The sequence below is a fragment of the Sinocyclocheilus rhinocerous genome, unplaced genomic scaffold (genome assembly GCF_001515625.1).
Source record: "Sinocyclocheilus rhinocerous isolate Xijiao unplaced genomic scaffold, SAMN03320098_v1.1 scaffold1294, whole genome shotgun sequence".
NCBI classification, from domain to species: domain Eukaryota; kingdom Metazoa; phylum Chordata; class Actinopteri; order Cypriniformes; family Cyprinidae; genus Sinocyclocheilus; species Sinocyclocheilus rhinocerous.
The window spans coordinates 865,992-891,302 of NW_015656157.1; the positions used below are offsets into that span (position 1 = coordinate 865,992).

Consider the following 25,311-nt stretch of genomic DNA (forward strand, 5'->3'; position numbering starts at 1 on the left):
TAATAATAATAATAATAATAATAATAATAATAATAATAATAATTAGGGGTGTAAACCTACACTGGTCTCACGGTTCGGTTCGATTACTATTATCATGTCATCGATTCAGTTCAATTCGATATGTGACCCTGGACCACAAAACCAGTCATAAGGGTCAATTTTTTGAAACTGAGAGTGTGTGTGTGTGTGTGTGTGTGTGTGTGAGAGAGAGAGAGAGAGAGCACAAGAGAGTGAATTATCAATCACAGAACGTCTGAACGCAATGTGGCATGTGAGTCTCATAATGTGCAGCTATGGGACTGTGTGTGTATTGGTCTCATCTCACCTCCTGTGACAGGAAAGGAATGAGCTGGGCACAAATCACATTCAGCCGTTTTGCAATCTCCGTCTGCAGAGATATGGAGAGCGAGAGGCATACAGAAGCAGAACGAAAGCAAAAATAGACTTCATTTAACACAAAATGTACATTTTTGAAATGTTAAATGACATTTTCCCACCCTAATTTGACAATTTTGATAATAATAATAATAATAATCCATAATAATAATAATATGCTGAATCTAATGTACAACAACTATTATTCTTAGTATTAGTAGTACTAATAGTAGTTATACATTTAGAATAATTAATACATTTTCTACTACTAATACTACTAAATAATAAAATAAACAAGTACTACTACTATTAGTACTACTACTAATAAATAAATGTTAGAATAAAATTATTCATAATAATAATAATTATTATTATTATTATAAACTAATGGATAACAACTACTACTACTACTAGCTATTAGGCTAGTAGTAGTGCTAATAGCAGATTCACATTCAGAATAATTATTATTAAACTTACTACTACTACTACTACTACTACTACTACTACTAATAATAATAATAATAATAATAATAATAATAATAATAATTAGGGGTATTAGGGGTAAATCGCCTTTAAAGTTGTCCAAATGAAGTTCTTAGCAATGCATATTACTAATCAAAAATTAAGTTGTTATATTTACAGTAGGAAATTTACTAAATATCTTTATGGAACATTATCTTTACTTAATGTCCTAATGATTTTTGGCATTAGGGCTGGGCAAAAAAATCGAATGCGATTTTCATACGCATCTAGTCAGTAAAGCAGTTTCTGGTGATTAGTAGTAAATCTCCAGCACGTTTTGAACACACAATTTTGTGTAGCTTGTCAGTGATCTACGGCTCGGTGTAGTAAATGCCGCTCCATCTGAAAGCACGTGCTGGAGATTTACTACTAATCACCAGAAGCGGCTTTACTGACGAGATGCGCATTAAAATCGCATTTGATTTTTTGCACAGCCCTATTTGGCATAAAAGAAAAATCAATAATTTTGACCCATACAAAGTATTTTTGGCTATTGCTACAAATATACTCCAACGACTTAAGACTGGTTTTGTGGTCCAGGGTCACATATCACGATGCATTGACGATGCACTGCTTACCAGGTTGTTCATAAAAGCCGAAATGTGCCCAGATGTCGGCTTTTAAAGTAGTTGGGAGGAGCATTTTTAATTACTCGCACTCGCGTCTCGCCTCCCTCTGCCATTGTATACTACCGCGACAAAGCACTTATGCAACAAATGACATCAGAAAAGCATCAGTACATTATAATCGTTTATGGTCTATTACTGAACCGATACCGAATCGTCCTCGTCTGCATCGCGATTCCGACACCCCTAATAATAATAATAATAATAATAATAATAATAATAAATACTATAATAATTTATTATTATTATTGTATTTAAATTAATTTTATTATTCTTATGCATTTAAACTAATATATAACTACTACTACTACTACTAATAAATTATTATTATTGCATCTAAGACAATGGATTACTACTACTAATAAAAATAAATAAATAAATAAATAAATAAATAAATGATAAACCTAATGACAAAAACAATAATAAAATAATAAATAACAATTAAAATATTATTACGTTTATTCATTAGTAGCAGTAATACTTATACATTAGTTCACATGCAGCGACAACTACAATTAAGGTATCAAAACATTGCGATGACAGACACTAAACCATCCACTCAGACAGGAAGACACTGTTTGACTTCTATATATTTTCTATTATATCAGTGTGACCAACCAAAATTGTGAATGTTTGTTGAGGGGTGAGTGAATCTGAAACTGCACATAACTTACAACCTTACGAACTTACTAACTTTCACAAACAAATCTACTGAATTTTTGGATGTCACAAACAGTGCACATTTTGCCTCGCAAAGCCAAAGAATGCCAAAGAGATTACCAAAAAAGGCCAATTAGAGCCATTTTTCATGCACAAAGCATCAGATGGCCCATAAACACTCCTTTGGGCACCAGGCTGAGACTACAGTTACAAGACAGTCACAACCGAAATGCTTCAGCAATAGTAAAAAATACAATCCTGTCCAACAAAACGTATCTATCACACAAGACGTCGCAAGGTGTGTAACCTGCTACCTCCGCTCACACAGCTAGTAAATATTTTAGCCCTCCACATCTGGTTCATGCTAATTGTTGCGCAGTGAGGAGAGGGGATGCCTGAAATATTCATGCCGAGCATCTGCTGCTCTGGTCCAGCCGAGAGGAGTGACGCCTCCCCCTGTGAGCAGGTCACTGGTCTTGCCCTTTGAGCTGCTGTGTCTTTTGAGGCAGTGCTGGGGGTTGCCATGCTAAGACTATTGTAATCATTTACCAACAACCCAAACAAGAGCTCCGCCGAGCTGAGGGCAACCCTCCTCACGACCGTTTCTTTTGCCAACATGTATAAACTAACATTGTTATTTCACAATTTGTTTTCTTAAAGGGATAGTTCACTCACAAATTACTGACTTTACTGTTGTACCAAACCCATATGACTATTTCTTCTGCAAAATACTAAAGATGATATTTTGATATTGCATGCAGTTACAATAAATTAGTTTTTGAGCTTCAAAAAGACACAAAAGCTCCATAAAAAAATAATGAAAATGATTCATATGACTCACGCACTGTTTTCAAAGCCATCTGAAGTCGTACAATAGATTTGTAAGATGAACAGACCAAAATTTAAGTGATTATTCACAGGAAATCTTGACATTAAGTTGTCTTTAGTGCATTCACCAAAGAAAGTCTCCAGATGAAACGTTTTTGATATTAACTAAAACTAATGTCATCATTAAAACGATTATCATCTAAATAATTTATGTTGCTTAAAATAAAGCTGAAATTAAACGAAATATAAATATAAGATGAAATACTTAAATTAGAAATGCTGCCCTGGCAATTAAATCGAAGTACTAAAACTGAAGTAATAAAATTACTATTATATATATATATATATATATATAACCTAATGAAAAAAGGCAGATAACAAAATTATTAAAATGTAAACTTAAATTAAAACCTAATTCAAAATATTAATAAATCCTACAATAGTAACTTTTAAAAAAACACTCAACACTGGAACAATACATTCTTTCAAAAAAGATCTGTTCAATGAATCCATTTAACCAGCTCCCAAAATGATTCGTTCACAAACCAGACTGATCTCAAGTTCTCAAGTTCAACTCACTGACTTCCCCAGTCATTTCAATTGAAAAAATTGTCCCAATTTGCCTGAATGCTCCCCATTTATAAATAAAGAATTAATCAATTGAATAAATAAATAATAACATAAAAAAGATAAAAACACAAAATTACTAAACTTTAACATTTAAAACAGAAAATTACTTATTCAAAGTATTAATAATAAAATAATAATAGTATGTCAATGATACAAAAATAATGCATCTGGCATGACTATTTTAATGATACTTTTCTGCATTTTTGCATTCTTTTTAAATTCATAAAAATGCCTGTAAAAGAGCGACCGTCACATTCTTCAAAATGTCTCTTTGTATTTCAATATATGATTGGGTGACTAAATGGTGACAGTACTTTAATTTTTGGGTCCACTATCCCTTAAAGTAAATTACTGGCTGTGCGAAGACCCCCGCCCCCACTCCCCTCCACATTTTCCCGAAATGAGGAATAGACCCCCACCCCCATCTCTTCTATATCCATCCATCACAGCCCTCCCCACAGGGAAACACAATGATTTCTTGTTAGAGCGGCAACTACAAAATGACATCTTCAGAGGAGAGAGTGGGGGAGAAGGGGAGGGCGAGAAGGAGGGAGCGAAGGAAGAGAAATCGGGAGAAAGAAAAAAAAGAAGCTAGTAGAAAGGCACTGTTAAGGAAATTACAGAGTGATGGGAGATGCAGAAAGACGAGGAGGGGGGAGTTACATTAGAGAAGGGAATTCGTGGAGCATGTTAAAAAAGAAGTGCAATTGAAACGGAGGGAGAGAACAGACGCTCCGAGAGCGCTGACCTAATTTAAACTGACCTGACATCTGCACGAGAGAGAGAGACTGAGCGAGGAAGGTCGGGAAATGCAGATGCAGTAGCAGACACAATTTATGAGGAAGGAGAGCGAGAAAGTCACAGCTAGCTACTTTTAGACAATCGCACACACTCATGTGTGTGTGTATGTGTGTGAGGGGAAAGGGGGAGTGTGTGCCGCAGACAAGTTATTTGTTGATCTAATTACTTTGTTTGCAGATTAATTTTAAAACAAGTGCCACAGGCCAGACCTAAGAGGATTTCAACTATATAAAACACACGCAAAAAAGGTCCCTGCATAATTGAATCTGAATTATGAACTCTACAAAAGATAAAAGGAATAATAAAACTCTCCAGCACAAATCACAACGTGATGCCGAACAAGCATCTTTACACCGACTCTTCACTGTCAGCCCACGTTAAAACCCACGAGTGTGTTTGCATGTACAGCAAATGACTAGGGATGGGCCACAATGGTCAACTAGTCATCCAACAACCAACTAGCAGTTTAGTGAGGCTGAAGCAACTTTCTTTTCTTCTATTTTGTTAGTGAAGAAGCTTTAATTAGCTAAAACTATCTTTGAAAGGTTGCATCTTATCCCATAGAAAGCATGCAATGCTCATTATAAAACACTAAAAAAAAAAAATTTTTTTTAAGTATTTGCAACGGCATGCAATGCAAAATTTCGATAATTTCTGTCCGTTCTCTAAATAGAATTACAAAAAAATGTAAGTATTTGCAACGGCATGCAATGCAAAATTTCGATAATTTCTGTCCGTTCTCTAAATAGAATTACATAGTTAAAAAGATCAAAAAGAGAAAATTCTGTCATCAAACTCATGCTCATGTCGTTCCAGTTTCTTTCTTCTGTTGAACACAAAAGATTATATTTTTTCACTGTGAATGTCAATGGCAACTACTGTTTGGTTACCAACATTCTTCAAAGTATCTTCTTTTGTGTTCAACAGTAGAATGAAACATACAGGTTTTGGAACGACATGAGCGTGAGCTTATGATGACAGAATTTTCATTTTTTGGGTGAACTATCCATTTTGTGCATCCCTACCAATGTCCTTACTACGTTTCTGGGCCATAAAACATTTCAGTTGCATTGCTGTCTATGCAGGGTCAGAAAGCTCTCGGATTTCATAAAAACTATCTTAATTCGTGTTCCGAAGATGAACGAACGTCTTACGGGTTTGGAACGACATGACAGTGAGTAATTAATGACAGAATTTTTATTTTTGTTTGAACTATTACTTTACCTTTTGACTTTTTGGCTTTATCATCATTGGTGTAAAATTGCTAAATCAAAAGATGTCAACAAAGGGAACCAGCAATCTTACCTGTTTGTGCATCTCTATGTTGAGGCCGTAAGACATTTCGTAGTACTGAAAAAGAAAAGGATATCATTAGACAAATACTAGGAAGCGTATTGGAGTTGGCTGTTTTAATGTTATTAGTATCATTATTTGTTTGGAAATCATTGGAAACCAAGTTACTCTGTAGAGGTGTGGTAACATTAGCGAAAATTGGCAGGCAAAAAAGATTTTCCTACTTTCAATAGTGTAGCGATGTATGACAAAAGTTACTTTCAAATCAAACAAGTTTCCACTTTCAATGTGGCGAATTCGTGTGACCAACTTGAACCTGTTGTGAAATCTGCATGGGGAAACTTTTACCCTCATCCGAAATTCCTGATTGTATGGATTCCTATTGAAATGGGTTGCAAAAATTGGCCGAACAATGGTAAATGTGATCACACCTTTAGAAAGGGCAGACCTTGCCACAAATGGTTGTTTAGCACTGATCTAAGTTTGTGCAGATGATTCTGTGCGAAATAGGTTAGAGAAGCTAGTCCTCATCCAGCACCAACATTTTGGTTTGTTCCTCACAAAAATGGCTTCATAAGACTTATATATAACACAAGTATTATGGTCTATTTTTTTGTCTTCTTGTTGTTCAAATGATTGGTCAAAAACTCCTACTTGTCTTTTCCAGTGGAGGAAATAAAAAGAATAAAGCGGTAAATAAACAACGTTCACTTTTTAGTAAACAATTGCTTTCAGCTAGCTGGATAAATTCTGGTATGGAGGAGTCAGTGTAATTTTATTAGACAAAGAGGATCAAGTAAAAAGGAAAGGAGAGGCAGATAGAAAAGTGTAAAAACAACAGAGACGGAGGGATAGAAAGACCCTGGCAATAAAAGAAGCCGGCCTGACAGCTGCCTGTTGTATTCACCAGTTCTGCCAAGAGCTCACGGTGTTGCTAGGCGACTCCCACACTAAAAAAATTATGAGCCAAGAAGAAGAAAAAAAAGGGAGAGAAAGAAAACGGACAGAGAAAAGGGGTTAAGCCGTCTGCCAAGAGCAAATGGCATGCCAGGCGCACATTGCTGCCATATCTGTGGGCACTGAGGCACATGGCAGTGGCTCTGAAAACTCATTCTCTGTGATGGATGAACTGCGTTTGAAGGACTTCTGATTGAGGGCTGAAGAAAGATGTCTGCCGTTTTGATGTGTGTCGAATCTGATCCAAAACTAAGTTGGTGTGTGTGTGTATGTGTGTGTGTTTGTCTTACCATGACATAATGTCTCTGTATTTCTGTCTTCTCTGTGGCCAGCTTTTCACACTCCAACTTCAGACTGCAGAAGAAACAGAAAGAGAGATATGTTTTGCTGGATTGGTTTAAAGAGATTCTGCTGGACTGTTTGGGTGTTCAGACATGCCGTATTAAGTTTTATTTATTTATGTTTTGAATATAAGATAAGTGTAGGTGAATTATTCAAAAGAGGCACTGATAATTTTATTAGACAGTCAATAACACTATAAAATATGTAGTTCATGCTGCCTTTGACTAACTGCAAAAACATGACGTAAGGACAGACATAAAACAGACAAATACCTAGACAAACATATATATAGACAGAGAGATGACAAAGAGAAAAATAGACAATTACAGACAAATAAAAAGACATCACAAAAAGACGCTGACAGAAACACAGACCAAGAGACAAGATAGACAAACATAAATAGATGTAAAGACAAAGATAATGAAGACAGCAAGTCAAAGACAAAAGTCAAAAACAGTAGACAATTATACAATATATAAGCACATTAGATTTATTAGACAAATAGAGACACATGCAGATAGATATAAAAACAAAGACAAAAGATATAGACACCGACAAGACATAGACAGACATAAAAAATATAGACAGGTTATAGACAGACAGACAAACAGAAAGATACAGAGCAGAAACAGATTGACAGATATTTACAGACATATAGAGACACAAATACAAGTTAGACAGATGTAAAGACAGAAAGTCAAAGACTGAAAGACACAATAGAACACAGAGACATATGATAGAAAAATGAATAGAAAAAAAACAACAAAGAGACAGATATAGACAGACATAATGAAGACAGAATGAGACAGATTGACAGACAGACACTATATACAGACACATAAGATTTACGAGACAAAATAGAGACATACAGATGATATGAGAGAGACATATGCAGAAAGACTCAAAAGACAGACAGAAAGATAAACAGGGACACAGATACATATAGAAAGACAAATACAAGTTAGGCAAAATCATAGAAAGACACAGACAGAGACACAAACCAGCAAGTACATAGACACATGCAAGATGTACAGATGTACAAAAAACAGACAAAGAGACAAAGACACAAAGTCAAAGACAGATGAATAGAAATAAATACTGAAATACAGATATTGATATATAGAAATAAATAAATATTGATATACAGATATTGATATATAGAAAGACAGACAGACAGATAGATAGATAGAACAGACAGACAGATATGATACACAGATAGATAGACAGACAAATAGATGCACAAAGACAAATTAGTTAGATGTAAAGACAGACAAACAAAGACAAAGACAGACAGATACCCCACACACCAACACTGTGCCCACTACAATCAAACAGCACACACTCTCTCATCTTTTGGCTGTATTTCAGCTCTTCACACACACTGACTTGTTTGCAGGCATCAGATTTATGCGAGCGCGCAGGAGGGCCTGGGAAAATTAGAATATGATTAATACCACAACATTACTGCGCTGCAACAGGTAATAACAGCACATCCGCTCTCCTTCACTGACTGCGCACAACCGTCGATAATTGACTCATTTATCACCGTGAGTGAGGAAGGGAAGAGCGCAAAGGATGATGTGGTATTAATGTCAAAGATTAGAAAAGATGTTCCCTTCTATAATTATTAGTGGTGTTATTTTTATAACCCAAGTCTTTTTGAAAATGCCTCATGAACTTAGAATGGTTAAATGGGTTTAGTCGACTAGAAGAGCAAAAATGTATAAATACAGGTGTAAAGCAAGTGCGAGAGGGCACTTCATGAGCATGACAAGAATTCTATAATATTTTGTCTAAATAAAACCACTTAAAAACCAAAATCAATCATTTTAAACGCAGTGGATTTAGGCAACTGAAAAATGGATACGGAGTTTGAGATTTGCTAAAGATTACATTAAAAATACTATTAATTCAATAACACTTTTAAAAGATTCACTTTAAATGAGTGTTAATTGACGGCTAATGTAATCTAACAGTAAAAATTATGTATATATTAAAAAAAACATCAACTCCTCTCCGATGTTGCTGAGAAAATGAGAAGCCCCAAGAAATGCACTCCCCAAACTGACATGGAATTAAGGCACATAAACAATGTACCTAAAGATTCCGACCCTTAATTACTCCAAACCATACATTGAGAAAGGGAGAGAGATTTTTAAAAAAAAGAGAGAAATAAAGTTAAAAAAAAAAAACAGACAAAGGTCTCTTTGACAGCCGACAAATCTGCAGGATGCCTGCGCCACAGCAGTCCTGCCAGCAAAGCACCACTTCTTCAATATGTACACACGGCTAACTACACTTTTAATCATCTCGCACACCACCACAGAGTGAATTCAGAACGACGACTCAAAGGGAAGTGCCTGAATGAGAAATTTGAGTGAAAAAGCAAATATTCAGTCTGACGATGAGAAGTATCAGTCCAATTAGAGAAAGTGAGGACACTTCCTCACAGATCTCATCTTCATTTGCCATGCCTGTGCCTCATTATTAAAAGCCCTTGTGTCTTCTGTATTCTCGTAGTGCTTTTTCATCTCTCTGCTTAAAGCGCACGCACACATGATGATTAGTTAGCGAAATAGTCCAGTTCAGAGCTAAATTAAACCCCATTACTGGCGGAGAAAGGATTGATGAAGGTTTTGCCTTTGCAGCAAATTTGCATTTTCGGCACACGCAAACTCATGCACTCTTTGAAGCCTGAAATGTGCTCTACGCTAGAGCATGAACACAGATGCATTTCATACATTGTTGTATTCAGAAATTACAGATTTATAAAACAATATAATTACATGTTGCATTCTCAGCATTGCCACATGGGGCACTAATGGTTATTTTTCTTCAGGTCAACAAATGTCATGGCATGACAGCCATAGATGCCATGTTGAATCGTAGATCAAAGGGCAATCATGACCTAATGGTTAGAGAGTCAGACTTGTAACCCAAAGTTTGCGGGTTCGAGTCTCAGTACTGGCAGGAATTGTAGATGGGGGGAGTGAATGTACAGCACTCTCTTCCACCTTCAATACCCACTGATCTGCCCTTGAGCAAGGCACCAAACCACCAATTGCTCCCTGAGCACCACAGCAAATGGCTGCCTACTGCTCCGGGTGCGTGTTCGCTACCCACTGCTGTGTGTGTGCACTTGGATGGGTTAATGGAGTTTTTGTCTACTGAAAGTTTTTCAGAAAGACAGTGTTCAACAGAAGACAATGGCATATAATGGTTAGCATGTTTATAGCTAGCTACCTGAATAATAGAACAATTTAATGTGCACTTGTGCTCCTAGCCATACACTAAGGTGGCAAACCGTAACGCTATAAAACAAGGCCATGCTCACGTTATTCCACATGGTGGAAACTAAAACAGCCCTGTCGATACAAGTATACAGCAAACATTTCTGATGAAAAACTCTGTCAGACACACACCGACATTAAAGCGCAATTGAGAACCAAACCACCCACCACAAACACATGCGCTTAAATACACATGCGCTCGATGGGGGAATGCCGGGCCACACACATTCAGATGTATCCAGCAAAGCAGACCTAAACCACAAACCCCAGACTGCATCATAAAGATGCCTAGAATCCACTAAAAAGTCCACTCTGTCTGGGCACAAAGAAGATATCATGGGTGTCAGTGCAATGCTATTTGTGTGTGGGTTGGCTTTCTTTATGTCTGTGCCATTGAAAACCCAGAGGACACATTAGCAAGGTAGGTGAGCTGGTGTGTGCGAGCTTGTGTGTTCGGAAAAGGGCTGGGCAAAGCAAGAACTACTGTAATGAGAACCTCCGGTCTAAAGCTCTCCTGTCTGCTGATTAGAGGCCTTCTGCACAAAAAAACACCCAAACCAAAACACACGATCACGAACACGCAGAGACATACGCAAAACATGTGCAGTGCTGCAAGCAACACAGCATGGTAACACCGTATGGAGCCGCTTTCTTTGTTATGCAGTTCCTGCCCGGTTCACATTTCCTGCTGGACCTTGCGCTGTAACCTGACCACGGCCTAAGTGTGTTTCTCACATAGACCAGTGCCCACACACAAACACATCTCTCCCCAGCTCATCTTGCCAAATCTCTTTAGCTTTGACTCTTTCCTGTCCTTTAATCCAACACCAATCAGCCTCCAGACACAAATACGAGAACTAAAATTAAAATCTAAGCCACGCCACATATAGCCAAAAGCTGTCTATGCCTGTCTGGTGTGTCCCATGTGTGCCTACCACGTTCTACCTGGAGCGGGACCAGCTCCGTGGCAGGAGAATTCTTTTGGGAAGTGTCGCATCTGAAAAACCATGGGAAGGCCTCTGATAATCTTGTTGTCTGACCTAAAGGAGGTCTGCGATTTCAGACTTCACATTGTGATGCCTCACGAAGTGCCATTCAGGAGCTAATTACAGTGCGATCAAGAAATTTAAGTCAATCTGTAAAATCACTCATTGACTTGAACTCACAGAATGTTTGACATTCAAATTATAATGCTGCCTTTGTTGTGTCGGAATGATGGCACCCGCGCCGCCTTTATACTTTAAAACATGTTTGGAGTGCCCATATTTATTCAATGAATTCATTGCCTTTTGAAGTTTAATTGTCACAATAAGCTATATCATAATTCTTGTCTTTCCATTTTCAAATTAAAAAATTCTTGAAATTATAATTAAGACTTTATAAGGCCTTACATTTGATACAACTTAATTAAAGACCTTTTAAAGACCCACGGGAACCCTGTATTTAAGGGCGGTGATACATTTTGGTAGCCCGACTGGAAGACACAATAGCCCCGGGACGCCAGGCTAGCGATTTTGCGAGCTCTGCATATGTTGAAATGCTGTATTGACAATAACCACCCAACAAAAGAAATGGCTAATGCTGTAATTTGATAACAATTGTGCAGGTGTTTGGTTCTCTGCACCAGGTTCAAGCCAGATTCATTACATATCCGAGCAACAGCTAACTGCAAAAAGCAAGAGCAGATGAGCAATTCTTAAAAACTGATTGGAAGACCAATAGAGGGCCACATGAGAGTGGTATTATCTATTAAATTAATTTAGAAAGGTGCATAAAGTAACGGCTTCACTGTTGGCTTCTGGGAAAGATTTTGAACAAATACGGCCATAACTATCCAGGCAGATATAAGTGTAAAACCAGCAGCCATCAGCAGGGCTGAACTCTGTTTGTACAGAGGATTTTTGAGCTTATTTGACTGAACTCCGAAGGCGGGAACAGAAGAGCCCTAATAATAGGAATGTGGGGACTGGGTGGATTTACCGAAGCTGGCATGGGGAATCAAAGCTATAGCCATGTGAAGGCTTGCCAGTAATCAGGAGGGGTGTATGAGTGTGCAGAAGGGGCATGGACTGCCGTATCGGAGAGGATGCCAGCACCTACCAGAAACCACACGCAGGTCATGCCTGGTCTGGCTACATTCCTCAGCCTCAGAGTACACATCAAAGACAAACCCACAGAATCAAAGGTGCATGTGTGTTATGTGTGAAAGTGGTGGGTCTTTCCCATTCCGAAGCTACAGTAAGGGATTTCTGTTGAATACTAACAAAATTCTATGCCCTACTTGTTAGAAATTCCAGCTGGTGTTAAATATGGGGCGTCCAATCCTGCTTATAAAAGGCCACCTTTTTGCACATTTAGCAATAACTTCCCTGGAAGTTTCTAATAATCCAGAAGACCTTGATTAGCTGGTTCAGGTGCATTTATCAACAGTTAGGTCTAAACTCTGCAAGAAAATGGCCTTCCAGGAGCAGAATTGGACACCTCTGGTGTAGAAGGTTGATCAGATGGACGGCCAGCTGTTGGGGCTGAAGTCAGTCATCTTGGTCAAGCTGGTTAGAGCTTGTACACATCTTTGGGCAAGCATAAAACTAGCTACCACAAAAAAGCAATTTGGCAACCCTAACCACTTACATTTTAACCTTTTTTATAGCCCTCTTCCAACAATTGCATTGCATGGGTTGACTAAATTACAGGCTCGATAAAATTCAGATCAGTCATCTTATAGAGAGGGTTATACCTGTGATACTGTGTCTGTAGGAACTGGAACTCCTCCTTTATGCGGTCCAGGGTCTCGGAGTAAGTGAGTTTTAGAGGTTGGGTCGACCCCGATGCTGCAGCGGCCGCAGCTGCTGCTGCTGCTGCAACTGAAGCAGAGGACCCGGGCGGTGGTTGCAAAGGTGCCTATGTGGGAAAGTAAAGGAGGAGAGTTAGCATTTAAAACTTTTTTTTAAACTGGATGAAAAGCTGCTTTTAAAAAGAAGATAAACTTAAAAGCAAATTTCTGGCTACTGCATATGGCTATCGGGCCTAATGCATGGACCTGGAGCTGTTAATTATTTCAACACTTATAATGAAACTCAGCTTAAAACAGTAAATTATGCATTCTTCAAAAAATCAGACGATTCATTCAGTGCGAACATGATTTGAGGAACTCATTGCACAGAGGTCTGCGAGCAAGATAGAGAGTTCTGTGCACATGGCAGAAATGAAGGACACTGATGAAAGACAAGCTCCCCAGAACCAGAGAGAAAGCAATGAAAGAATGAGAGAGGATGGGGGTTGGGGTAGTTCCATGACATAGGCTCCATTGTAAAGGGATAAAGCATTACAGACTACATTACGTGTCTATATCATAGTGGTTGTGGATGTGCGGAGGATGGGGGATTGGGGTGGGGATCATGCTTACTGCTAAAATTAAGACATTTGTTTAAAATTAAGCATGGATTAGAAGAGGGCGCAAGAAAGAGGACCCCATCAGGGTGGGGACCCCTTCAAGCTAAATGAATTCTGCCAGCTCCAGCAATTAGGAGCTTGGTCTCAGAGTAATGCAGACAGACAGGCAGACAAAAGCCTAAGTGCTGTACAGTAGGGCCTGTCCATCCATCTATCTGTCTTTAAAGGTCCCATGACATGCTGCTTTTTGGATGCTTTTATATAGGCCTAAGTGGTCCCTAGTACTGTATCTGAAGTCTCTTTCCCGAAATTCAGCCTTGGTGCAGAATTTCTCTGCTGACTAAGGTCCTCGAACTCACGACTGCACCTCACAGGGGTTCTTGCACTTCTCACGGGAATCTCTTCTTTTGAGCTAAAAGTGGGGAAAACCGCCAAAAGAGACATGATTGATCAAATGTGAAAGTGCATAAAGCCCCATTACTTCAATTAGCATGGAGCATTTGGTTTTGACGGTAGTTGCATTTACTGCCAAACACTTGAGCGGCTAACCGTTGGCAAAGTGTCACAGGGTGTTATGAGCATGTGTGACATGCATTAACACTATAAAGGCCTTGACCTAGCCAAGAATTACTGAGAAAATGAAAACACAGACCATTGACAGTTTAAGCTTAAAGCTTGTCTTGGAGGGATGAGGACAGATGTAACTGCAAATATTAAAAGGGGGGTGGAGGGTGTCTGTGGGTAAAAGGGGTCACCCTGTGTCGGGGCAGCAGGCTTGGAGTACTTGGGGGGATGTCTATGGGGGGGTTGGACCGATCTACACAGGGAGAATGGAGCCTCTCGGCCTTCGGCTCATGGGAGACATGGCGCATTGTTAGAGACTCTAACAAGCTCCTCTCTCCAGCCCTGCATTTCAATCTGCTGTCCAGAACCCCAGGCTCTCACAGCTCCAGCCTAGCAGGGAGCACACACACACACTACAATTACTCCTCACAGGCCAAAGAAAAGAGTCTGGAGAACAAGAGGAGGAAGGCCATTTGACGGGGGGAGGCGGGAGGAAGGGGGAATGACACTTGGCTCTATTCCCTTTTTCCTCTTTATCTTCTCTCTCTCTACCCCACCCAGCCTCTCACTCTGATATTCACCTCTTTTTATTGAATTTTGCGTACAGGTGCAAAGAGACTTCCGGAAGAAAGAAAAAAGGATTGACAAAGAGAGCAGGCCTTTGCTGAAAGGCTGAGACCAAAGAGCCAGTTGCATGGAGCTTCTTGGAGACTGAATGTTCATTAATTAGACATTCAAGTTTCCGAAACCACAGAGTGTCACCCCCTCTCAGAGGCCATTATTGTGGTTCTTTCTATGTGTCCAGTCTCAATATGACAGCCATTTTAATTCAATGCTCTTATAACCTGCTTCTCAGGCTAAATCGCCTTGTAAATCCTCAGTGCGAGTTTCCTTGATGGTTGTCACAATAAATGGTCCACTTGACCTCGACAATTTCACAACAAGATTTAAACCTGGCATGGACCTGGCATAATTAGCATTGTGGGCCACTCTTGTTGAAAGTCACAGACACAGTAATCTGTATTATTGCAAAACTCTGAACACCCAAATTGATTGAACTGATTAAATCTCTTATGCCATGCAGATGGGTCACACCAAAAAAGCCATCTTGAGGCAGTAATGACTACAATCATGGTTAAATTCTCACACTTTTGGACTTAGTGAAGAATCACAAACAAGTTCTCATATGACCCTTGGTTAGGAACGGTTCAGGATAAAGATGCAGTCTGCTGGAAATTATAGCTTGAGCTGTCTAGATACTATGAAAAGCCCAGTATATAGATTATAGGCATGTCCAATTCCATTTCTTTACCACACTCACAATGCATCTTGGAAAGTGTGAGTGTGCATGCAATGTTTTCATTTATTTTCCTCTAATTACATGCTGTGTTGCATCAAACCATAATGATCTCCCAAATCCCCCTACCCACCCACTTACTAAGACTCTAAATGAAGAAGTAGCTGCTAAGCACTACAAACAATCATACACACAGAGAGAAATACTGCGCCTATATCCACTGAGCTGTCCAAACCACAGTTTCTTTCATTCTGTCAGAGGTCTGGCTGAGGGGCCTACAAGACTCCCACATGGCCTACATCTGAGAATTGCTACACAGCCTGTGAAATGCTGCGGCCGGCCATGATGACCGACATCCCAAAACCTGTTAACACGGTGGCCTAACCTTTGATAAAGCTGTTTCTGTTTTCACACACAAATCACTTGGAAAAAACTGACGACGCGCTTGATGTTTCCATTCCCAGAGAATAGCTACAGAGCCCAATTTGTATTCTCCAAACTTTCTAACTCTTCACTGAGATCATTGTTTAAATTATACCTGTGCTTTAAAAACAGTTGTGCATTCTCTTTAGGTGTCTTTTCATGGGAGCCTCACCGAATGAAGCCTCGGAGAACCAGCAAGGCCGCTAATTATATGTTTTTCCTTAAAAAAAAAAATGAAGCTTTCACATAAACATCCACCCTAGAAAATGGGGTGGAGAAGGACTGAGGCTAAAAATAATTGGAATGGACCTTCTGTATCTCTGAACCATTTGAAGAAAACCTCTTTTTAGGTGTACACACAAATCCAAAGAACCAGGCGATGCTTTCTGCAGCAACGTTTGAAGTTCAGGCATTGTATATGAAATCTTTCGACTACAGTGTCAACAACCGGCAGGCATTTGCATTTTAAAGAACCTCCCCGGGAATCTGACCTAGGCGCAGCCTTGTTTCATTGATTCCGTACTCTACGGCAGCATGGAGCTTTAAGGAATGCCCCAGTAATCCCTTATTTAGACGGGGGAGGGGATGTGGGGTGTAGTATGGTGCCAGGCACCTGTTTCATTAACCTCACACATCTTTTCTCTACCCTCGCCGCAAGCTCGTTATTCAAATTTCCCCGCTGTCAGGATACATTAGCGGCGCTGCGACGTTGGCTTGTCAGCTGTGGTAATTGCTCTAGGTGCTTCCTTTATGAGGTAACCCGCAGCCTGTTTGTTCTTTCGGTTTCAAGGAATTCCATGCTTTCTCCCAATGATTTTGCAAACTGAGGGTGACTTGGCTGAGGGCAAGGGAGATCTACCGCATATATTAATCGACCAAGCAATGCAATAATCGGCCGATTAACCTCAAAATGTACAAACATTGGCTGATTTATCGGCCTAGCTTAAATATCACTAATACTAAAATCCCAAGTAGCTTTTTTTTTTAAGAATTGTCACATGCCTTTTGATAAAAACAACAAACAAAAATAGCATATGAGGAAAACATTTTTAACTTAGAGCATAAAGCAAAGAAAATACAAGTCTAAATGATTAATTAATAAAACTTAAATGTATGAAAGGTGAAAAAAAAGTGTGGCACTCTTGAAACTTGCATTGAAAGTGCATCAGTAGTTAAAACACTAGAAATACGGTGATCTGCCTACACGCTGAAATGGGGTACAACAACAATAACATAAAGGGGCAGTAGTATTATTTAAGCACATTGATTAAATTGATCACAATGGTTACCTCGAATATCCCGGATAGCCTAATTTGAAAGCACATTTTAGTGTGGCTTGATTTGATGTAATCATGCCCTGATGAGTAGCACTACTCGGCCAACTAGTTTCACAATCCATGTGAACGTTTACCCCAACTTATGACACAAAAGGTACAAACACACTTTGTTTTAGCCTATGTATGAAACATACAAAAGCGCATTGCGCACCAAGCAGGCGGTCATTTTGCGGAGTAGTAAGGTAACTTACCGAGGGTCGATTCTGAGGAAACATGGTAAATAACGGGGTTGTTGCGGTTTGAGGGTGTTCCGTTTCGGTGTTGCCTTAAATGTTGTTTCAGAAGAGTTTGCGCCTTTCTGGAGGTCTCAGAAGCACATTTGGCCCTGTTTTGGCGGCGCCAGGCTCGGCTCGCGCATTCCTCGCTCAAGACTCCCTTTGTTCTGCTTTATCGAGCGATATAAGATGCGCCCAGTCCGGTATCGAGTCCCTCAGTACGACGCACCTCGAAATATCAGAATGCACGCGCTCGGCCTTCAGAGCTCCACCGCCCTTGATGTGCTTTACTGATGGAAATAATAAAGAAACCAAGTGGATGGCCAGCTATCGTGCTCCCAAGACTACTTGACTACTACTCAACGCAGCCGCAGCTTCAGCTTCTTTTGTCTGCTTCTCTCTCTCTCCTCATCCGCTCCTTCCTTTCGGATCCTCAGCTGTTTTTCAATGGGACATGCGAGTTGTTTTCTTCAAGAGATGGAAATAATAAAGAAACCAAGTGGATGGCCAGCTATCGTGCTCCCAAGACTACTTGACTACTACTCAACGCAGCCGCAGCTTCTTTTGTCTGCTTCTCTCTCTCTCCTCATCCGCTCCTTCCTTTCGGATCCTCAGCTGTTTTTCAATGGGACATGCGAGTTGTTTTCTTCAAGAGAAACGCATGCCCCCCTGTGCAAAAAGAGAAGGGGTTTGGCTTGTGGTAACCAGAAGCAAAGAGTTAAATTCTCAAATTACACTCATTTCAGGCTGCGGTGGGAGCAGGAACGCATGGATTGATCTGTTCAGTACTGTATTTGTTTATGTATGTGGGTCAGTGACAAAATAAGGATGCGTTGAGATAATTAAAAGGAGAAATCGTTTATAAATGAGTTCGTGGCAAGTTATTAAAAATGTGGTCTCTGTGTTGGTTTCATACATTTTTGAAAAACATTTATATTATTTTCTACAAACATTATGATGTAATGACTCCAAAAATGTTGCCTCGGTTGTGCAACTATCAGGGAAAAGCACTACAATACATGGAGTGTACACAGCCTAATCACGTTTTGAAGGAAATAATATTGAAATTACGATGTTTTGTGGCTAACCCTTTTAAAAATGAACAAACCTGTTTGTTTTCATATTAAAGTCTATACTAAAGTATTCACACGTTCTCTTCACATTGTCTAATTTTATAAACAGGACTTCGATTGAAAAATAAGGGTGCAGATATAACTGTACAATGATTGAATGAAATCTCCACGTGGGGTTTGACCCAGCCACAATCAACACTGTCTGCTTTAGCCAATCAGCGCCGAGAGCGCCCCACGTGGGGAGTGCTGACCGCTCGCTGATTGGTGCGCGTCACAATTATAGAATCCCAAACGTCAGTCAGGCGCTCAGAGCGACCAAGAAAACCATTTAACTCTTTCGGTGCGCGCGGTGGAGACATTTGAATTCAAATTCCTTTTGTGATGTAAAGTAGTTTTTTTCTCTCTCTCTTCTCTCTTTTTATTACTTTAAATAGCTTTGCATTGTTTCAGGGCGCCCACAATGAAATCCCACGGCTAGTGGTTTAAAACTAGGGCCTATTTCCTATGTAAATCACTTTTTGTTTTGGCCACCAGTCTCTCCATCTGTTTATGAAATATCTTGATTTTGAAGATTCCTGAGATAGTCAGTCCGGCATTAATTTTTTATCTTTGATCTCAAAGACACATGAAACACGGCTTCGCTATAAAGATAACATGCTCCAGGGGCCAATAGGAACCAGTGTGTGACCTAAATCAAATCTCTTGTGTGTGTGTGTGTGTGTGTGTGTGTGTGTGTTGCTCTGGGTCAGGGAATACAGCTTAATAAGCTTACAAAGGCATTATCGCTAAGGAATAATTCAAATTCCTTTTGTGATGTAAAGTAGTTTTCTCTCTCTCTTCTCTCTTTTTATTACTTTAAATCGCTTTGCATTGTTTCAGGGCGCCCACAATTAAATCCCACGGCTAGTGGTTTAAAACTAGGGCCTATTTCCTATGTAAATCACTTTTTGTTTTGGCCACCAGTCTCTCCATCTGTTTATGAAATATCTTGATTTTGAAGATTCCTGAGATAGTCAGTCCGGCATTAATTTTTTATCTTTGATCTCAAAGACACATGAAACACGGCTTCGCTATAAAGATAACATGCTCCAGGGGCCAATAGGAACCAGTGTGTGACCTAAATCAAATCTCTTGTGTGTGTGTGTGTGTGTGTGTGTGTGTGTGTTGCTCTGGGTCAGGGAATACAGCTTAATAAGCTTACAAAGGCATTATCGCTAAGGAATATCTTGGATAAATTGTTCAAATTTGCTTTTTTGACAAAACAATATGAACGGCAGTGATTCTCAAGCACTGCCGTGACATAAATAATATAATACGTAAACTCTCTTTCGGTGTAAAGAAATGCAAAAACTCAGGAGACATTTAGTATTCCAGTGGCGTGACCCTTTTAGCTGGGCTCATAATTAGAGAGGCAGATATTGAAAAAGCAATTTTCCCACTGTAGAAATCACTACCTGGCAGCAGTGTGGCTGAAAAACAGAAAGAAGGGATGCGGAGGAGGAGAGAAAATAGAGGGAAGGAGGAGTGTAGAGGGATCTGCTAAAAAGAGAGATACAGATTTAGAGGATGTATGGGGACTGGAGGGGGGGTTCATTATTGCCATTTTTCCCATGAATTTTAATGCACAGAGCAGGTCTCCTGGCCACTGCGGTCCATGTATTGGAAACAGTCATAAACGAGCTACATATTAGAATCATGGTGCAGGACGTCTGATATATGTTGTTTGGTGTGTGTGTGTGTGTGTGTGTGTGTTTTCAGAGAGCAAGTTCAGAGCATTTTAAAGCTCAGAATTCACAGAAGTTTAACAAGCAATGGTCAATATCTCTATTTTTCAGATCAGACAAGAGAAGCTTTCCAATGGAGCCAAGAAAACGGAACAAAAGACATTTTTATCCCATACAATGATTGACATTATTTATTCCACAGTTGTCCCTCGCAAGTAACAAACTTGATCAATGGTCTTCCCCTGTAATTCACTTTCACATGCAGCCCACACAATATTGCAACAACATCGATATGAGCATTTTGAAAGCTGAACATGAAAAAAGACCAACATGTTTCTTGCTTCGTTACTAGGAAAATGTGCTTTTAGCGTTCAGAGCTGGCAGTAGGGAGAATATTTAAAGAGTTTATTACAAAAAAATCCATCATCAGTCTACAATAAACAAGGAAAAATCTTTTTTTAAAAATCAACTTTAAAACACATGCCAAGTTCTTAAAAATGTGCTCTGTTGGATTTGTATGCTTTTTGTTTCAATTTAATGGCTCTAAAAACGTCATGTGGTGTAACCATCAATTAAAAATTATCTTCCTTTTTTCATATATGTGCAAATATCTTATCTATCTTATTTTAAATAAATATCTTTACTCATTACTTATATTTTTACACACACACACATATATATATATATATACATACATATACTGTATATGGGTATTGTATATTCACTATGCCACTGGTACAATGTTTTTGGTATCAAATAACACACTTTTATATCAACTAACAGTGGCAATGTAAAAATATAAGTAATGAGTAAAAAATATGAATAGATAGATAGATAGATAGATAGATAGATATTATAATCTTCAAAGTCTTCTGAAGCCATGCAATGAACACACCAAATGCAAGTCATTATTTGCTGAAAATCCCCTCCGCTGTATCTCTCAAAACCTCATTTGCATTTCCGCACATTGAAATTCAGCACAAATTAATGAGATTTGTGAATTTTTTTCACTTACATATTCCTTTAACACAAACACATAACTTTTGGTTTTCCATTCTCTAACAACATACAGTTTCCATGGTGGATATAGAGTTTCACGCACTCGATTGCAAACATACCTGCACACATATATCAAACTGACAGCGGCGTCTTCACATTCTCCAATTACAGACCTATATTTAGAGAAGAAATGTTCACTTATTCAGTGGTGAAGAGATCATTTGTTTGCATTTGTGTTGGTACTTTGCTCTTGGTGTGACACTTGTAGTAGCCTAGCCTCCTTGACTATCTGCTTAAGTAATTGTCGCAATGCACTTAACAGATGTGACCTTGCTAAGGAAACACTTAATATCAGTGATGCAAACTCCACTTTTGGATGAACTCGACATCCAAAAGACTAAAGAAAGACAAGGAGACGTAAGTAATCAGCCTGCCAGAACTGAGCATGAGAAACTAATGGATATGGTAATGAGGGTCTGCGGGAGGCGTGTGAGTATGTTGCCTGGCCAGTATGGAGGTGACTGACAGCCAGACAAGGCTATGCTGTTGTTGTGATCCCATCTACACACACACATACACACAAACACACACCCCTCACAGACAAGCCCCATGTCAGCACGGAGACGGCGGGCTGATTTATTGGATTCTCCTCCCCTGGGAACCCCCCTCCTATCCTCCAACTCTCCCCCCATCCATCCCTCCTCCTCTTTCCTGCTTTCCCCAGGGGGCAGAGAAGGGGTAATGACCCACATCAGCATCCAAACACACACACACACACACACACACACACTGTCGTTGAAGCACATTTGCACCCTTCACAGGAGAGCGAACCTCAAAACACAGGAACCAGAAATTCCTCCGCACTAATTATTCAAAGTATAATTAAAATGATTCATACTGACAAAAATGATGCTTCAACCTGGAACCAAGACAATGTATTTGCATATCTAGAGATATGTCTCTATAATCATAGATGTGTATCAATTATTCTCTTGGCTGCCTGTCAGTTCTTTCTTTATTTGAACAAATTCATATCCAGTGTTATATTGACAATAGAAAATACAAAATGGATTTTATGATTATTATTATTATTATTATTATTATTATTGTATTTCTGACATTTTAATGAGCCAACCGTGTGATGACATTTTCCTAAAACTGTCTTAATGACATATTGCAAGTAAAAGTGATTTAGCAAGATGCTATGCTAAAATATGAAGCTTTTTTATTTATTTGTATTGATTTAAAAAAGGCCTAATTTGTGTTGTCATTGTCGTAAATTGTCAATGTCCTAATTTGCTTCTAATAAAGACTGCAATCGCTGTAATAATAATAATAATAATAATAATAACACACGCCATATGTGTTATGAGCTCCGGCTGCCCCCTTCAGTTCAATCGCGGTATTGCAAAAGTGAGGGTGTCAGATTAGATTACTATTCAAATTCATGGGAGTGTGGTAAACATGTTGACCGTGGGCGTAATTGCAATCTTCACATGTTGCTTTCTATTTTTCACATAGATTTTCGATTTTCACGGTTGGTACGTCTTCGTCTTCATCTTGAGCTACCAAGTGTATTAACTTTAGCTTAGCTCGTGTATCTCGCGGTGTTTTGTTGTTGTTTTGCGCGATAAATTAATTATAGTTTAATCACTTTAATAGTAAAACAAAATGATACATTTCGTACTTGTTGAAAGAAAAATCAACACTACAATGTCACTCAAAATTGGGAAGACACGATAAAACGTTATCTTAACATATAGGGTATCTTTTGTGTTAAGTAACGTTAACTATGTTTTATAGATTACAAGTGTATACATAAATCTTGAGCCATGTGATGTTGTGATGTTCAATAAGCATTGTTTTTCTTTCAGATATTACACTATGGCGCAAGCTATAGTGCACGTGGTTCTATGGTGTAATGGTTAGCACTCTGGACTTTGAATCCAGCGATCCGAGTTCAAATCTCGGTAGAACCTAGTGTTTAATTCTTTTTAAGCATCGCGAATAGGTAATATGCAGAAAACAAGTAGAACTCGACAATATTTCTATGTAAACGATCAAGACAGTAGAGCACGTGTGTGGTCCACGATTAATTTGATGACTATGATTACTTAGCATATTTAACTGTGAATTTTTTTAGAATCATTTTTAACCAATCGTTTCGTAAATGAAACCGTAGATATTATTATATCATAAATATTTAAAATATTGTATGCTACACTTTGACAGTCTCACTCTGTGACATAATTCAGCGCGTGGTGTCCAGATATCATCTCAGGAATGAATACAGTTGTATTCATGTATAAATTAAATTTTTAATCGACGTTAATCGAGTACAAAAATCTTGAATTTTGATCGTCTGACCACATAAACTTTTGAGGAATAACTCCTAAATAATGCAATAAATTAAAATTCCAAAGTAGAGTTTTATTAAGGAAGTTATATTAAGGTGTTATACTTCAAATGTCCAGGAGGAGTCAGTATATCACATATTACATAAATGTGGGGAAATGGACATCTTTATTTGAACAAATTCATATCCAGTGTTATATTGACAATAGAAAATACAAAATGGATTTTATGATTATTATTATTATTATTATTATTATTATTGTATTTCTGACATTTTAATGAGCCAACCGTGTGATGACATTTTCCTAAAACTGTCTTAATGACATATTGCAAGTAAAAGTGATTTAGCAAGATGCTATGCTAAAATATGAAGCTTTTTTATTTATTTGTATTGATTTAAAAAAGGCCTAATTTGTGTTGTCATTGTCGTAAATTGTCAATGTCCTAATTTGCTTCTAATAAAGACTGCAATCGCTGTAATAATAATAATAATAATAATAACACACGCCATATGTGTTATGAGCTCCGGCTGCCCCCTTCAGTTCAATCGCGGTATTGCAAAAGTGAGGGTGTCAGATTAGATTACTATTCAAATTCATGGGAGTGTGGTAAACATGTTGACCGTGGGCGTAATTGCAATCTTCACATGTTGCTTTCTATTTTTCACATAGATTTTCGATTTTCACGGTTGGTACGTCTTCGTCTTCATCTTGAGCTACCAAGTGTATTAACTTTAGCTTAGCTCGTGTATCTCGCGGTGTTTTGTTGTTGTTTTGCGCGATAAATTAATTATAGTTTAATCACTTTAATAGTAAAACAAAATGATACATTTCGTACTTGTTGAAAGAAAAATCAACACTACAATGTCACTCAAAATTGGGAAGACACGATAAAACGTTATCTTAACATATAGGGTATCTTTTGTGTTAAGTAACGTTAACTATGTTTTATAGATTACAAGTGTATACATAAATCTTGAGCCATGTCATGTTGTGATGTTCAATAAGCATTGTTTTTCTTTCAGATATTACACTATGGCGCAGGCTGTAGTGCACGTGGTTCTATGGTGTAATGGTTAGCACTCTGGACTTTGAATCCAGCGATCCGAGTTCAAATCTCGGTAGAACCTAGTGTTTAATTCTTTTTAAGCATCGCGAATAGGTAATATGCAGAAAACAAGTAGAACTCGACAATATTTCTATGTAAACGATCAGGACAGTAGAGCACGTGTGTGGTCCACGATTAATTTGATGACTATGATTACTTAGCATATTTAACTGTGAATTTTTTTAGAATCATTTTTAACCAATCGTTTCGTAAATGAAACCGTAGATATTATTATATCATAAATATTTAAAATATTGTATGCTACACTTTGACAGTCTCACTCTGTGACATAATTCAGCGCGTGGTGTCCAGATATCATCTCAGGAATGAATACAGTTGTATTCATGTATAAATTAAATTTTTAATCGACGTTAATCGAGTACAAAAATCTTGAATTTTGATCGTCTGACCACATAAACTTTTGAGGAATAACTCCTAAATAATGCAATAAATTAAAATTCCAAAGTAGAGTTTTATTAAGGAAGTTATATTAAGGTGTT

General features: G+C 38.5%; 1 protein-coding gene and 2 non-coding genes across 3 annotated transcripts in view; 2 read left to right on the forward strand and 1 right to left on the reverse strand.

Moving 5' to 3' along the window:
• The window catches only part of LOC107719561 (transducin-like enhancer protein 1), a 27,502-nt gene extending 9,486 nt beyond the window's left edge, over positions 1-18,016 (reverse strand). Inside the window, exons 1-5 of the mRNA XM_016527006.1 lie at positions 17,530-18,016; positions 13,062-13,225; positions 6,983-7,046; positions 5,748-5,792; positions 326-388 (exon numbers count right to left, since the gene is read on the reverse strand). Of these exons, the coding sequence (XP_016382492.1) occupies positions 326-388; positions 5,748-5,792; positions 6,983-7,046; positions 13,062-13,225; positions 17,530-17,553 (360 nt within the window). The 5' untranslated portion in view covers positions 17,554-18,016. The remainder of the gene's footprint in view (positions 1-325; positions 389-5,747; positions 5,793-6,982; positions 7,047-13,061; positions 13,226-17,529) is intronic.
• Positions 18,017-23,256: 5,240 nt separating this feature from the next.
• On the forward strand, positions 23,257-23,328 carry trnaq-uug (transfer RNA glutamine (anticodon UUG)). The gene has a single exon. It is a non-coding gene; the product is annotated as a tRNA-Gln (tRNA).
• Positions 23,329-24,761: 1,433 nt separating this feature from the next.
• On the forward strand, positions 24,762-24,833 carry trnaq-uug (transfer RNA glutamine (anticodon UUG)). Its single transcript has one exon. It is a non-coding gene; the product is annotated as a tRNA-Gln (tRNA).
• The last annotated feature ends 478 nt before the right edge of the window (positions 24,834-25,311 follow it).